The sequence below is a fragment of the Tupaia chinensis genome, unplaced genomic scaffold (assembly GCF_000334495.1).
Source record: "Tupaia chinensis unplaced genomic scaffold, TupChi_1.0 Scaffold000101_1, whole genome shotgun sequence".
Lineage (NCBI taxonomy): Eukaryota > Metazoa > Chordata > Mammalia > Scandentia > Tupaiidae > Tupaia > Tupaia belangeri.
In genome coordinates, this window is record NW_006159565.1 from 7,802,079 (window position 1) to 7,819,883 (window position 17,805).

The window sequence follows — 17,805 nt, forward strand, 5'->3', positions numbered from 1 at the left end:
AGGGTTTTAAGTGCAGAAAAATTAGTCAACAAATAGCCAGATGACTATAATTATAACCAGCCAATAGAACAGAATGAGTATCATACAGCTATTTTTGAGTCTTCCAAAATGACAACTCTCCCAAAGTCACAAATTAGGAAGAAAAATAACTTTTGGAAATTAAGTTGATATGTATATCTAACAAATAACATATAAATGTTATTTCTTTCCTTCAATCTTCCTTCCTGTCAGGACTTTGGTCACACACATTCACATGTCTACTATGTTTTTCAAACCACCAGGACCTGATTCAACCATAGTCAGTCATGTGGGATCCAGCTCCCTTAACTGTTACACTACGGGGCCAGCTCCCCAAATTTTTAAATATTACTGTTTAATGTAAAAAAAAAATAAAATTTATCAAAGTAAAATAGTATGGGGTATTCCAAGTAAGGTTTCACACAAATATCAGATAACATCCAGGCCTCATGAAATGCTCACGTCATTCATTACGAAGTTCACCTTGTGCTTAGATTTATCTACAAATGACTTCTGACAAGCCATGCAATTACAAGAACTGAACTATGTGAGAGTGTATTTGGACTCTTTGTTAACCACAGGAAGAACCAGAACTCGTGTTAACGTAAATACAGTTGTTATCCTCCCAAGGTCAGTCTTACAGAAAGTCTCAACAGTCTTACTCTAAATGGCTCAGTCCAAGTGCAAAGTAGCATTGAGAAGCTGAGGATGCAAAGTCAGTGGTGCTCTGTCTTACATGACACCTTGACTCTTTACCCATTCTAGCCCCAAGGGTGAACACTGAGTTTTTTTCCTTGGGTAAAACATCAAAGTTTCAGAGAAACTACACTTAGTGCCCACCAAGAACCAAAGCCATAGCCATAAGACATTCCCAGTGCCAAGAGCTGTGCCAGGTGTTAGACATTATTTTGAATGCGAAATAAATATTTATTTATTTATTTATTTATTTATTTTGAGAGGTTTTCACTATAGGGCGCGTGCGCTCGCCAGATAGACAGAGAGAGACATAGAGACAGAAAGCGAGAAATCACCCCCCAGAGGGGATGGTCATGCCACAATCCCTTCTCCTCCATTCTCCTCTCGCGATCTTGGGCACACATGCACACGCCCCTGGCGTGAGTTTTAAGCTACCGGGTATGGGACGCGAACCGCGGTCGACTACGTGGGAGTCCAGCGACATAGCCATTACACTAACTGCTGGTTCCCAATGCGAAATAAATATTAATAGTTCCTCTCTCATTCTTTCTTAAGTTATTTTCTGTCCCCATCATCTTAAATTTCAGGAGAAGCAGTGACATTGAACTTAAACTATTTAGTTTTCACAGTCAAGGGAACATTCTGCATTGGTTGCTCCTCAGGCAAACCCAGTGCTTCCTGGCTACCACTACCAACTTACCTGCACCCTACTGGTACAAGTACACTTTTATAGGTAAAATCCTGCTTTCTATTCTGAAAGGTAATATCAAAACCTACATTCCCTGTCTTCAAATAGAAATTAAAACAACACTGAAGTACAATTAAAAGGAAAGGATTTTTTTAATAAATCATCAAACTTTAAATTAATGAAGTTTGGGGGAATATATAGTATTACACCTTAAAATACAAATTCTTTTAACCTTTCCATCAAGTTATTTGGTTACATATAGCAAAAAAATTTAAAATATCCATATGCCATAATTTCACTTCAGGAAATTTATTCCAAAGGAATAACTGAAGACCTTTACAAAGACTTATCTTCTAAGATATTTGTCTCTGTCTTCTTATAACAATAAAAAATCTGAAATACAAATTTCCAACAATGAGGGAATGAGTAACTAAATCAACACTCATGTGTATTATTAAATATCATATAGCTATTAATAATTACATATAAATGATCATAGTACTTATAAACAAGAAGACTAAACAGTCATAACATGAAGGAAGTACAATTATACCACTTTTGTAAAAAAAAAATACACCTATACACTAAAAAGGAAATAACTTAAGGCATAGACACTGAACAAATAATGATATATGCACTTACAAATATTATAGTTGATGTTTTGTTACTTTTTTTAGTTTTTTAAACTTTATTTCATTTTAATTTCTTTTATACATTCAATCACATATGTCACTGCACTTGTAAAGTGAATATTCCACCATGAATACATTTCTCACCAGTCCAGTAGGGACTGGTATATATACTCACTATCATCAACAGATAATAAATCATTTCTTTATCCCATAAATGTCTTGCCTCTCTATTTTTCTCTTTAATGTCTTTCCTCAGACTCTTCTCCTTCTCTCACCCTCTTCCCAAACTGTATCTGGTATCTATAACCATATTCTTTCTTTCTATATCTTCTAGTCATTCAGTTTCAGCCACAGAGTGCAGAGAATCAGTGTATATTAAGTAGAGACATACAGTGTCTCTTCTTCATAGCCTGACTTGCTTCACCTATTAAGTAGAGACATACAGTGTCTCTTCTTCATAGCCTGACTTGCTTCACCTAGCAGTAACCATTCCATATTCATCTACCTTCTGTCAAAAGCCAGGGTCTAGTTGTTTTCATGGCTGAGTAGTATACCATAGAGTATATGTGCCACACTTTTTCAATCCATTCTTCTTTTCTATACTAATTTCTTTTATACATTCAATCACATATGTCATTTACCTTGCAAAGTGAATATTCCAACATGTATACATTTTTCACCAATCCAGTTGAGAATACTATGTACATTATCTTCAAGAGATAACCCATTTTTTGTCCCATAAATGCCTTGCCTCTCTATTTTTCTCCTTAATGTCTTTCCTCAGACTCTCCTCCTTCAGATGTTTTATTATTCTATTGTATACTTTCCTATTTTAAATATTAACATGTATTCCTTTTGTGATCAGACACAAAAATAATTTACCTTACAAAAAAAAATCCTCTTGACCAGTATGTATGACAAACAAAATATAAGTTTCTCTATGTACAGTGAAGAATTCTGAGTGAAAAAAAAAAAAATCTCTACACAACAGAGCTCAAGCAGCTACTGTCACTTGCACACTTTTGATGTGATGATATATGTGTACTCATGTCCACAGTTCATGACTCCCAAGCATTTGCCCTTTTGTCCTTGATTCCTGAAGCAGGTTGAGAATAGATTCAGGGAGAGAAATCCTCTTCTGCCCTCCTTTCATCTGCTCTTTTTTCTCTCTAAGGCAGGTCCAGAAACTCTAATCCTCCCTTCCTTTAAGATCCTCTTTCCAGAAAGCTTCTACCCCATACTGTGAGGACAGAAAGCTATACAGAGAGGCCTCTCCCACCCCATCTATTAGCCTTTCAGGTATATCAAATGAAATCTCCATTAAAAAAAAAAAAGGACAGAATTAGGAGCCTTTCCAAGAACTGAGCATGTGGAGGCCTGAACAGTGGTACCCCAGAGAAGGCATGGAAACTCTGTTCCTCTCCCCACATGACTTGCCCCTTTGTATGTCTTCATCTGTATCCTGTGAAATATTCTTTATATCAACCCAGTAAGCATTAAGTAAATTTTCCTGAGTTCTATGAGCTGCTCTAGCAAATTAATCAGACTCAAGGAGGGGAAGAGGTCTTGGAAACCCCAACTTATAATTGGTTGGGCAGAAGTTCTGAAAGCCAGAACTTAGACTATGTCTGAAGGGGTAGGAGACAGTTTTGTGGAACTGAGCTCTCAATCTGTGGGATCTGATGCTATGTCCACGCAGACAGCGTAAGAATGGAACTGGATTAGAGGACACCCAGAATTGGATTAGAAGAGGAACAGCAGATGGCATAATGGTTACATTGCTGGACTTCCACATAGTCAACTGCAGTTCGAGTCCCAGATCCAGTGTCTTAAGCTCATGCCAGGTACATGTGCATGCATGCCCAAAATCCTGAGAGGAGAATGGGGATAACAAAAGTTTTCTTTATTGATTGTTGAGTGACAGTATAAGAGAGACTAAAATTAAATTTGCTTTTCTGACTCAATCCTGGCATTTTTTTTTTCCTTTTATACACTAAAAGGGGGCCCTTAGAGGGCTGTTACTAAAGTACAGACACTAGGAATCAAAAACAGGATGAAAACTAAAAGGGGAATTTCTTGGCAGCCATCTATCCCCCATTGGCAATTATTTTCTCATGAGAACTACCTTCTAATTCCTTGGAGAATTTAATATTTATTTTATTCCATGCAATCCATCAGAGAAAAAGTTATAGTTTGAGAAAACAAAAAAGCGATGTCATAGAGTAGAAAAATATGTTGGGATGCACAACTAACCATTGGGTCATTGTTTCCCAATGATTTTTGCATAGAAAAAGTCATGACTTTCCCAATGACCTTATTTTTAAAAAGTATGATTTAGCACATTATAAAGCCTCGTTTTCACTTATCCTTTTACTCCATTCTCCCAGAAACCCAGTTGTCTATCTTCATGCTAGATAAAAGGAATACTCTGAGAGTCTCACAACTATTAGTTCAAACTTGAAGCTATAGCCAGTGCTAAGACTCCACCTTAAAAAATAGTTCTTCTCCCTCCTTTATCAGTTCAAACACATCATACAGATTGGCCAAATGACAGCTATACACTGTACTGATTGTGAAACTTTTCAAAAGGTTCTAACCTAGCATAGGAAGGAAAGCAAAAGGAGAGATTGCTATGCAGTAATCCTTCCTCCTTTGTCTGGCTATGTTTGAATGGATGCTGGGCTGTATCTACAGAGAGGGAGATAGGAGGTGTTTCTGAATATCAGTGACTGTATGCAAAGAAATAACACTCCCCAAAACTTCAACAGGATCATCCCATAAGTAATATTTTAGCTAGCTACTAATTACTTAATAGAGAGTTATCCCAAAATAAGAAGTCTGAAATTTCACTAAGTTTAAAATCAACATGCAGGTTTTAATATTGTCATATTAAACAAGCTGTAAAGTGCCACTCAGTTCTTCATAAGCAATGAAAAAAAAACTAATTAAAAGATAGAGAGATTGTTTTAAAGGAAAAGAAGCAATATAAGATATATGAACAATTTAAATGTCTTAGTCGACAAAGAGAAAAACATGCAAAATACATAAATAAGATAGAGAAATAGATAAATTATGTCTACTTGCTTAATAACTTAAAATAGACCTTTGGTTGTAGTTAATATTTAATTTCAACTTTCCTCACAGGCAAATTTTCTAATAAGGATGTAAATGTTTTATAACTGGAAACTGAGGCTTTCTACAGTTAGCAAAAGAATAAAAGAGATATACAAGAGACTCATTCAACTCTGTCAAAAGACAAAATTAGTTTTGCTTTGTTTTTTTTTTCAGAGAGATTTTTGCTATAGGGAGTATGCGCTCACCAGAGAGACAGAGAGAAACAGAAAGCAAGAAATCACCCCCTAGGGGGTATGGCCATGCTGCATTCCCTTCTCCTCCATTATCCTCTCTGGACTTGGGGCACATATGCACCCACACATGCCCGGTGTGAGTTTTAAAGCTGCCAGGTCCAGGACTAGAACCTCAGTCAACTACATGGCAATCTAGTGGCATAACCATTATGCTATCTGTTTGTCCCAAGACAAAATAAGTTTAAAATCTTAATTGGTAAGGGGTTCCCAGGTGGCACGATGGTTAAGGTGATGGACTTCCACATGGTCAATAGCAGTTTGAATCCCAGACCTGGTGGCTTGCTTTTTCACTTTCCCTCTTTCTCTATCTTCGGTCAAATTAAAACATAATAATAATAAATTAAACTAAATGATTCTTAAAAAAAAAAAAAAAAAAAAACTTCATTGGTGGGGGCCAGCAGGTGGTGATGTAGTTACAGCACTGGACTCCTGCAAGGCTGACTACAGTTCAAGTCCTGGACTTGGTGGCTTGAAAATCATGCTGGGCTCATGTGCATGCATGCCCAAAAAGCTCAGGAGGAAAATGGAGAAGAAATTGCAGCATAAATCTCAGGGAGGTGGAGATTTTTCACTTTCCCTCTCACTGTCTCTCTCCAGTGAGTGCGTGACCCTATGGCAAAAACCTAAAAAAAAAAAAAAAAAAATTAATTGGTGTTATTGGCCAGTTGACTAACTCTTGATTCTATAAAATGGAATAAGCATTTTGAAAAGCCAAGCAGAGGAGGTTGATTTTATAGACAAGGAAAGAGCTAAGGAAGGAAGAAACAAATGAAACACAGATTAGTATTTCAAAATTATTTTTTTCATAATGGTTAAAGCAGAGACAATTCCTTTATCATGCCAGCATTACCATTTATGAGAAAATTTACCACATTCATGTTTTCATGAACTCAATATAAAAATACCTAAAACAACCCTACCTTCTCATACTCAGCCATAAGAAAATAGCATTTACCTTTTTTACTTTATTTTTTTACTTACCAAGTCTAACAGTGGATTGTTAACTACAAACTGTGCAAATTTTTATTTCTAATAGTATACCTCATAAATTCATTAAAATATTACCATCTGACATAAGTCATGCACTATTTTTTTATTGCCAGAGGCACGTGTACTTGCCAGAGAGAGAGAGAGAGAGAGAGAAGAAAGAACCTCAGTCCCCCAGTGGGGCATGGTCATGCTGCAATCCCCTCTCCATTTCTCCATCCTGTCAAGATTTGGGGCATGCACACATGCCTGGTGGATTTTTCAAGTCACCGGGGCCAGGATTCACACCATATAGTCAGCATGTGGGATCTGGCTCCCTTAACCACTAGACTATGGTTTCAACGGTCTTGTACTATTCTAAAAAACATCATATTAGCAAATGGTAACAAGGACATAGAGCAATCAGAACTCTCATACATTGCTAGTGGAAGTATAAAGTGGCATACCCATTTTGAAAACCATATGGCAGTATCTACTGAGCTAAACATGCATATATCCTATAATATAGCAATTCCAATCCCAGATATAATCAAACAGAAATGTATAGATATCTATTAGGTTGTTGAGAGGTTATGACATATTTTTCTACATTTTCAAAGATTATTTATTTATATAAAGAGCAAAGATCAATCAATGATACATTGCCCATTTTGTTCAGTAGTAACATTTACCATCTTTCAATAAGCTTCATAATTCCTTGTTGATAGAAGGATCTGTCTTTATCAGCAAAAACTGAACAAGGTGCTGATTTACAGCCTCATCTGAATTGAACGTTATACCTCTCAAGCAGTTTTGAAGAGAGAAAAACTAGTGGAAGTGTGATGGCACAAGGTCAGGCAAATATAGTGGGTGTGGCCACATCACATCTAAGATCCAATCATTTTTATTTAAGGTTTTTTGCCATAGGGCACATGCACTCATCAGAGAGAGACAGTGAGAGAAAATGTGAGAAATTACCCTCTCCCCACAGTGGGATGGCGACACCAAAATCCCTTCTCCTCCTTTTCCCTCCTGGGATTTCAAACACAAAAGCACAAATGCCCGGTGTGATTTTTAAGCTGCCAGGCACAGGGCTCAAACTGAAGTTAGCCATGTGGGAGTCCAGCACCTTATCCACTCTGCCACTTGCTGGTCCCCTACTGAAACTTTTTAACTTTTGATCGACTCTTTATTTTTTTCCTTCCACCCTCTTGCCCCCACTACCACAACCAGCCTCTGATAAGCATGATTCTGTTTCTGTAAGTTCAACTTTTTTGGCAACAAAAGCAAAAACAGAGAAATGGAATGTCATCAGACTAAAAACTTTCTCCATAGCAAAGGAAACAACATAATGCAGGGACACCCTATCTAATGAGAGAAAATATTTGCAAACCACACATCTGATAAGGAGTCATATCCAAAATACATAAGGAACACAACTTAATAACAAGAAAACAAGTAACCCAATTAAAAATAAGCAAACAATCTGAACGGAAATTTCTTAAAAGAAGACAAAGAAATGGCCAATAGGCATACTAAAAATTAGGTAATATTACTGATCATCAGGGAAAGGCAAATCAAGACCATAATGAGATATCACCTCATACCAGAAAGACAATAAATAACAGTTCTTGGCAAGGATCCAGAGAAAAGAGAACTCTTGGAAACCATTGTTGGGAATGTAAATTAGTACAGTCACTATAGAAAACAGCATAAAAGTTTCTCAAAAGCTAAAAGACAGACTGCCATTGATTCTACTTTTGGGTATATCCAAAGGATTGAAATCAATGTGTTGAAGGGATATCTGCACTTCCATATCCACTGTAGTATTATAAAAAATTATTAAAATGACAAAGCTATAGAGATAGAAAACAAAGAGGACTGTGGTAGTGGTCACATGAATCTATACATGGGATAAAACTAAATCAAATTATACACAAACATATGCACACACGCACACACACATACAACTGCAGATTTTTAAAAATTGTGAAAATACAGTGGGCACACAGGTGCACCCCATATCTAGAGATCTGGTGGAAGGGGATTCTGGAATGATAAGACTCTGTTGAGGATATTTGTCTCTCCCATGCACTCTCTCATGCACTTTGTCTATAATGAAAGAAATAAAATAATATACTTTATTTAAAAACTGAACAAAGTTCTACAGTCTAGAAAAAAGCTAAGTAGCAATATCAATTTTCTATTTTTGATATTGATATGGTATACACAGCTATTGTATAATAGCTATATATGATGTGACCACTTCCACATAGTGAAGGGTACAACAAGACTCTCCAGATTATTTGTATAGTTTTCTATAATTATTTCTCTTTTTATCTATAATTACATTAATATATTTCCCTAAATGATTATGTTTTTTAAAGTATTGTCATAATTATGTTACATTCATTCTTAAGTTAACTTAAAAATTTCAATATCAAACTATACAGTGTTCAAATTTCCTATTATTTTTCAGTTAGCTTCTTTGAATCAAGATCCAATTAAAATCTACAAACTGGGGTCAGTTATGTCTTTAGAGTCTACTGTAATACACAGATTTCTCATTTTCCTTCTTCACTTCTTTCTCTTTATCTGTCAACAATGTGTACATGTGCATGCACACTTGCTCTTGCTTTCTCCTTTTTTGTAGTTTTTTTGTAAGGAAACTATTTTATATGTTCTGTATCATTTTCCTCCTTGATTTGGTATACAATGTTACCAGAGGCACTTTAACACTTGCTTCTGTTCTCTGTACTTTCTCTCAGTTGGTAGAAGACTCTAGAGCCACTGTTGTTTAGTCAAAATAAATTAAAAATTGCATATGTAATGTAAGGTATTTAACTAGCAACATTTTTTCCCTATAATTATTTCAAACTAAAAAGTTTAAACAAAAAGGCCCTGAATATGAAAACCTGACTTTGAACCTTAGGTCTGCCTGACTCTGAACTTGTGCTGTGTACTATAATACCTACAAAATCTGTTTTATTAAAACAGATCAAATAATTTTAAAGAAAGGAGAACATACTATATAAAAGGCTCATCTTGGGTTGTATTTTTTTAAGGTTTTTGCCACAGGACATGTGCACTTGACAGAGAGAAACAAAGAAAGGGAAAGTGAGAAATCAACCCCTGGGGGATGGCCATGCAGCAATCTCTTCCCCAGTCTAGATTTTGGATATGCACACACATGTGCCCAGAGTTACTTTCAAGCCATCGGGTCTGAGACTCAAATCATGGTAAGCCATGTCGGAATCCAGCACCTTCAACATCATGCCACCTTCTGGCTTCATCTTGGATTGTATTTTTTCTTTTTAATTAAGTTCAGAAAGCACATCATAGGCCAGTTGGTGGCATAGAGGTTCACCTGGCTGAATATCACATGGCTGACTAAGCAATTCGAGTTCAAGATCTTATGGCTTGAAAAACATGCTATATGCACGTGTGTATGTGTGTGTGCTCAAAATCCCAAGAGGAGAAGGGACTGCAGCATGCACCCTTGGGGATGAGTTCTCACTTCCGCCTCCTCCCCCCCCCCTTTCTCCAGCAAGCACATGCACTCTACAGCAAAAATGATAAGGGAAAAAAAAAAAAGTGCCCCACTGAGAAGTTTAAGATATCAAATAATTTCATTCATAGCAACTAAGACCAGGTCTTCTAATGTATTACTGTTGTCATGGAGAGATCTTTAGCAGTATGACAGAAAGTGATGACTGGAATGCTCTGGCACCCTGACTGAAAATAAAGTTTCCCACTCCCATTCTCACTAAAAGTAGCTCTGGAGTTTCCTGCCATGTTGCCTTGTTCACCTTAAAGATTAACATCTGTTCCTCTCCTTCCACACCAGGTAGACAAACTGCACAGCAGAAAGCTGCAAATAGAGCCATTTCACTGTACATTTGGCATTTCTTTTCCATCTACGCAGGTACTTCCTAATGAGGTTGTCCTTGTGAGATGCAGAACATGGCCAAATTACAATCATCATAGCCAGCAAGGAGAGCTGAAGGTGCCAAATGGTTTTTGGGAGTAAGCAAAAAGTTGCTGCCTGTCTTCATACTAATTTATTCTACTCTTGTACACTATGTGGCAGCCATGAAAAAAGTACACATATAGGCAATGGCAAAATAAAATATGAAAGACTGAAAACAGTGATAGACTAGTTAGTGATATTTTCCTGTTTAGCACCATTTAATTTTATTTCAATAAAAATTATTCAAAAAGGAGTCAGCAAGTGGCATGGTAGTTAAGACGCTAGACTCCCACATGGGTGACAGAGGTCTGAGTCCCAAACCTGCCAGCTTGAAAATCATGCCAGGTAGTGTGTGCATGTATGCCCAAAATAATCCCAAGAGAATGGAGGAGAAGGGATTACAGTGTGGCCATCCCTCCTGGGTAATATCTCATTTTCCTTCCCTCTGTCTCTTTCTGTCAAGTACATGCACTCTATGGTAAAAACAACAACAAAATTACTCAAAATATTTTTACCGGTTGATCTAATAATTTCAAATGTATTTTCTTTCTTTCTTTTATGAGAGAAATACAGAGAGAGAAAGACAAGCATCTTCCACATGTTCTCACACTGCAATACCCCCGCCCCACCTTCTTAGCTAGCAAAGATCACAGGCATGTGTATACACACACTCAGCATATAGAGGTCAACCCAGGAGCAGAGCCCCAGTCTTCCACATGACTTCCCACAATGAGGAGCTTTGTACTACCTCTATATTACCATGGTGGGGCAAAATAAATACTTTTTTAAACCAGAGAAATACTAGCTCACTATGTCAAGTCCTTGGTGCTGAATATACTATTGGTCAGAGGTGCCGCAATTGAATTGCATTATAGTTCAATTTAATAAATAAACATTACCAATTTTTTTAAGAATATAAGGTCCTCCTTGATTTGGTATACAATGTTACCAGAGGCACTTTAACACTTGCTTCTGTTCTCTGTACTTTCTCTCAGTTGGTAGAAGACTCTAGAGCCACTGTTGTTTAGTCAAAATAAATTAAAAATTGCATATGTAATGTAAGGTATTTAACTAGCAACATTTTTTCCCTATAATTATTTCAAACTAAAAAGTTTAAACAAAAAGGCCCTGAATATGAAAACCTGACTTTGAACCTTAGGTCTGCCTGACTCTGAACTTGTGCTGTGTACTATAATACCTACAAAATCTGTTTTATTAAAACAGATCAAATAATTTTAAAGAAAGGAGAACATACTATATAAAAGGCTCATCTTGGGTTGTATTTTTTTAAGGTTTTTGCCACAGGACATGTGCACTTGACAGAGAGAAACAAAGAAAGGGAAAGTGAGAAATCAACCCCTGGGGGATGGCCATGCAGCAATCTCTTCCCCAGTCTAGATTTTGGATATGCACACACATGTGCCCAGAGTTACTTTCAAGCCATCGGGTCTGAGACTCAAATCATGGTAAGCCATGTCGGAATCCAGCACCTTCAACATCATGCCACCTTCTGGCTTCATCTTGGATTGTATTTTTTCTTTTTAATTAAGTTCAGAAAGCACATCATAGGCCAGTTGGTGGCATAGAGGTTCACCTGGCTGAATATCACATGGCTGACTAAGCAATTCGAGTTCAAGATCTTATGGCTTGAAAAACATGCTATATGCACGTGTGTATGTGTGTGTGCTCAAAATCCCAAGAGGAGAAGGGACTGCAGCATGCACCCTTGGGGATGAGTTCTCACTTCCGCCTCCTCCCCCCCCCCTTTCTCCAGCAAGCACATGCACTCTACAGCAAAAATGATAAGGGAAAAAAAAAAAAGTGCCCCACTGAGAAGTTTAAGATATCAAATAATTTCATTCATAGCAACTAAGACCAGGTCTTCTAATGTATTACTGTTGTCATGGAGAGATCTTTAGCAGTATGACAGAAAGTGATGACTGGAATGCTCTGGCACCCTGACTGAAAATAAAGTTTCCCACTCCCATTCTCACTAAAAGTAGCTCTGGAGTTTCCTGCCATGTTGCCTTGTTCACCTTAAAGATTAACATCTGTTCCTCTCCTTCCACACCAGGTAGACAAACTGCACAGCAGAAAGCTGCAAATAGAGCCATTTCACTGTACATTTGGCATTTCTTTTCCATCTACGCAGGTACTTCCTAATGAGGTTGTCCTTGTGAGATGCAGAACATGGCCAAATTACAATCATCATAGCCAGCAAGGAGAGCTGAAGGTGCCAAATGGTTTTTGGGAGTAAGCAAAAAGTTGCTGCCTGTCTTCATACTAATTTATTCTACTCTTGTACACTATGTGGCAGCCATGAAAAAAGTACACATATAGGCAATGGCAAAATAAAATATGAAAGACTGAAAACAGTGATAGACTAGTTAGTGATATTTTCCTGTTTAGCACCATTTAATTTTATTTCAATAAAAATTATTCAAAAAGGAGTCAGCAAGTGGCATGGTAGTTAAGACGCTAGACTCCCACATGGGTGACAGAGGTCTGAGTCCCAAACCTGCCAGCTTGAAAATCATGCCAGGTAGTGTGTGCATGTATGCCCAAAATAATCCCAAGAGAATGGAGGAGAAGGGATTACAGTGTGGCCATCCCTCCTGGGTAATATCTCATTTTCCTTCCCTCTGTCTCTTTCTGTCAAGTACATGCACTCTATGGTAAAAACAACAACAAAATTACTCAAAATATTTTTACCGGTTGATCTAATAATTTCAAATGTATTTTCTTTCTTTCTTTTATGAGAGAAATACAGAGAGAGAAAGACAAGCATCTTCCACATGTTCTCACACTGCAATACCCCCGCCCCACCTTCTTAGCTAGCAAAGATCACAGGCATGTGTATACACACACTCAGCATATAGAGGTCAACCCAGGAGCAGAGCCCCAGTCTTCCACATGACTTCCCACAATGAGGAGCTTTGTACTACCTCTATATTACCATGGTGGGGCAAAATAAATACTTTTTTAAACCAGAGAAATACTAGCTCACTATGTCAAGTCCTTGGTGCTGAATATACTATTGGTCAGAGGTGCCGCAATTGAATTGCATTATAGTTCAATTTAATAAATAAACATTACCAATTTTTTTAAGAATATAAGGACAAAATATTGTGTTGGGAAGTGACACAAAAAGGGTGAAAAATGCACCATTCCACGGCTTCAAGGGAGGGATGAACAGGTATACAGTCAACAAAACCCAAGAAAGACCAGTATTACTGCCCAGTGTGTTGATGTGGCAAATTCAACGTTATATTAATTATGCAAAAGAGAAAACTTATAAAAGTGATCTTTAAGTACTTAAAAGGAAAGCAGACATTATCAGTTGTACTCCAAAAGACAGAACTAAGATTCGTGGCTAGAAATTACAAGAATATATAGGAAGGCTGGTGATAGACAGATATAGACACATACATATATAAACCTTTATTTATTTTTTATCTTTTCTTCATAATTCATTGTGAGGTAATCGATGTCAAATAAAACATTTCATTCTTCACTTCCGTTCATGTTTTCTTTATCAATTCTTCATTTGTTCTTCAAAAATGATGCATGCTACACAAGGCAATGAAGTACTTTTAAATACTACAGCTGAGGGTCTTGCATGTTATGCTGCTACTTAACATGTTCCCTTCAAGCCTGGTAATCAGGCTCCACCAACTCCCAGCCAGCATGGTTGACAGTGCCACACACCTTCTTCCCTCGGCAGCTATGCAGAAAACTGTAAAATCTTATAAATTTTGTAAAATTAAAGCTAGTATGTGTATAGAACTTGGAGTATAATAAATCATTAATAACTTACTAATTATAGTAATATCTGATTAAAACCCTATACTGAACAGGAGTTCACGAGACCCTTGAAAACAGTCTGTCTTCTCTGGAGGCTCTGCAAGTCAGCGGAAAGCATCCTGATACCCAGGGCCACAAGTTAATATCCCTAGAGACTAGATATAAGTCCTGTAGCATATGAGGTGACCTGAGGATGGAAACTCTATCCAAAAGGAGTGTACCATATTAGGTGGAGATTAAATGACCCAGACTCAACTGTCAAGAAGAGTTTTACATTTTAGAGAGTTATAAGAAGATGAGGAAGAGAAAAATTGAGCCCTGAATAGAGCAAAGCAGCTATACTACGAAGCAATGAATATCGACTTCTTAGCAAGACAAGTTGATTATGCTCCCAAATTTCCTGCCAGGTTGCCAGAATTGTTATATTCTAAATGACGGTCCATTTCTGCATGAAACCCATCTGTTCACCTACCAAGGCATTTCTCTAGTATCTTGTTGTGCATTTACTCATCACCAGATTAAACTTTGAGACAATATTGGATTTTATCTAAACCCTTTACTCCTAGAAAACAGTGACAATCAAGAAATTAGACCCTCCCGTCTCTGTCCCAGGAAATGGCTTACACCAAATAACCACTCTTCCCTCTGTGACTTAGATAAAACTCACAGATGACACCACACCCCGTAATCTATAACAAGGTCAGTCACCGACCTCCCAAATTCCCAGCCTCAGTCTTATATAGGATTAACTAAACTTTCTGTCCCCATTTGCCATTCTTGTGGTCAATGTCCACAAACTGGACTAGACCAAATTTAGTCAGGCTTCTCTCTTTCCTCCAACACCTGAACTTTGCCCCACACTACACCAACGGAAGGTGAACAACCCTCCTTAAGGGACTCTTCTAAGAACCAGCTGACCTCAGGGGAAAACATTCCCTGCTCAACAATCTGTTGCCAGCTCCCAATCCAATTACGCTGCATCCAGTTATTTCTAGCCTATCTATTCCTCCCTATAAACGCAGTTTGCCCTATTGCCATATTCTTCTTCCACCTCTTCCCCTTATTATAATACTTGTTTTTTTTAAATATTCTCTTTATTTAACTCTAGACTTTTTTTATTTGATACTTTTAACACAGAAAGAATATACCTTCACAAGACACAGAATAAAACCATTAAGTACCTTCTTATTGACATTTTAAGTAAAAGTACCACTATTAAAACTGTTGTCTTTCTTGATATATAGCCACATAATATTGTGTTCTTGGGAAAGTCATGACACAGTTTTGCACAGAAAAACATAGAAAAATATGTCATGACTTTCCTGACAACCCAATAAAATATATGTGTTACAGACCACCATAAATCATATCTGTTATCACATTACTCCTGTTCAAATAGAAAAGCTGACTAGACAATTAGTAAAATATGCCTGTTAGAATGAAGCATTTTATAATGAAATAGAAAACATAAAAACAAACAACTGATTTTTTTTGTTGCTAATTTTAAATAGTTTTATTTAAGACATTGCATTTTCTGCTTACGATACAGTGCTTATAAAGTGCAATGTTATTTTTCCCTGTGCATGTGTTCCATAGTCAAGTATTGAGAATGCCCAGTAATTCACTATAGCAGCTGAACTTTTAAGACTGCCAGAGTTCACTACAAATTGGGGTCCTTCAACATGTTACTGCATGGAGCAATGCTATGTAATCTACTGATGTTTTGAAATCACAGAAATAACTGTATTTTATTTTAAGATAGTACAGTCATAGTTTTACAACCTATTCAAAAACAAGGATAAAGCTTGATAACTTTATGTTGGCCAATTATTGACTCAACCATGAAACTTAACGAACAATAATATAGCTGTTCTTCCTGCCAAGGAACTTTCAGCAACAATCTGTCACTCCTCTAGTGGTCCAGTACTTTAGTCTGCAATTTGTGCCTTTCACTCTAGAGGGCACTGTAGCAGCACAGTAATCAAAGCATATATGTAAAATAATTCTCAAACTATTCAATCAAGAATGGCAAATACAGAAGACATTTCTATACTAGAAATTTTTTTCCTGAAATACTCATATTTCTGTTTATGAAAAAATACTTTTTAAATAATAACTACTATAACAATTATTTCACAGAAAAAAATCAACTACTCACCCGCATTGACTATAGCATCTACCTCTAGCAATGTGATGTCTCCTCTATAGAGAGAAACTTTTTCACTCAAGCTTTTCTTCACTGGTGGTACTTCCTGAGTGGTTTCCTCTGTAACAAGAAAAGAGTATATACTAATAGTGATATCTTTAACTTAATCAAGATAATTTTTTAATCAAGGCAACTATTTCACAAGGTTGTTAATATGAATCATTCTGTTACAAAAGAAAGTGGAAATAAGTCTGTGAGTACCACATGTATAGCCTATTGTCCATTTTACATTCTTCAAAACAAACTTACTGGACCATTATTACTTTTATATTATGCATTCGATAAATTTGAGCATGTTATATTGATCAGCAAAAAACTCAGTACTCCTTATCAGTTACTTTGTTATAAAAATATCCATTTTAAAATAGAATAATGTACCACTATAATCACAAGGAGACAATAAAGAGATGTGTAACTACCAAGACAAATACATTTTCACAGTCAAGGACTTATTTCTATTTTATACCAGTTACCAAAAAGGAATCCTTGAAAGAAAGCACCAAAACATTTAAGTTCAGCTCTTTGCAATCTCTCAGTAACAAGCTGTCCCATAGGATGGGACATTTCAAGAATATACTCTGAATTTAGAGGTATTTCAGGGAATGAAGATTTTCTACTGATAATTCAGCCTCCAGCAAATGAGCTAGCGGCAGAAGAGGCCAGGCCTTCAGAAGAAGGTTCCACATGGCTCCAGAGAACTAGGTATTTCAGGGAATGAAGATTTTTTAACTGATAATTCAGCCTCCAGCAAACGAGCTAGCGGCAGAAGAGGCCAGGCCTTCAGAAGAAGGTTCCACATGGCTCCAGTGAACTAGGTATTTCAGGGAATGAAGATTTATTAACTGATAATTCAGCCTCCAGCAAACGAGCTAGCAGTAGGGAGGCTCCTCCCTGCCCCCACCCCAACCTTCTATCTCTGTTTCTGTATCTGTTTCTGTCTCTCCCTGCTTCTGTCTTCCCTTTTTTTTTTGTAATTTTTCCTTTTTACATTTTTTTAAAAGGCAAAGTGTTTCTCTTGCTCTCAGCTCCACCTTTTATCTTGTTAATTATCACTCTGGTCCTCCCACCCAGGCAGAAGAGGCCAGGCCTTCAGAAGAAGGTTCCACATGGCTCCAGCAAACCAGGTATTTTGAGCAGCATGCTTGTGCACGGCACGGTTTTCTATTTTGGGATTTTTTTTTTTAAAGAAAAACAGTAATTACAATTTTTTTTGGTTTTTTTTGTCTTTTTTTTCCCTCTTTTTGTTGTTGTTTCTCTCTCTTTTTCATTTTCCTTTTTGTCTCTTGACTCTCCAATATCCATTTAATGTGTTTTTAGACAGATCTAAGAGCACTGTAGCTAAACATCCAAATACTAATAGGGTTAAAATATTCCTCAATATCTACTGAATCTGCTGCACCAGTGATCACAACAGAATGGCAAAGAGATTCTAGATCACCTCTGTCTGCTTGCTCCTG

General features: G+C 37.0%; 1 protein-coding gene across 1 annotated transcript in view; it reads right to left on the reverse strand.

Annotated features, from left to right (window-relative positions):
* The window catches only part of LOC102484555 (mono-ADP ribosylhydrolase 2), a 1,480,331-nt gene that overhangs the window by 1,377,594 nt on the left and 84,932 nt on the right, over positions 1-17,805 (reverse strand). The window contains exon 3 of the mRNA XM_006143678.3: positions 16,301-16,408. Coding sequence (XP_006143740.1) covers positions 16,301-16,408 — 108 coding nt within the window. The remainder of the gene's footprint in view (positions 1-16,300; positions 16,409-17,805) is intronic.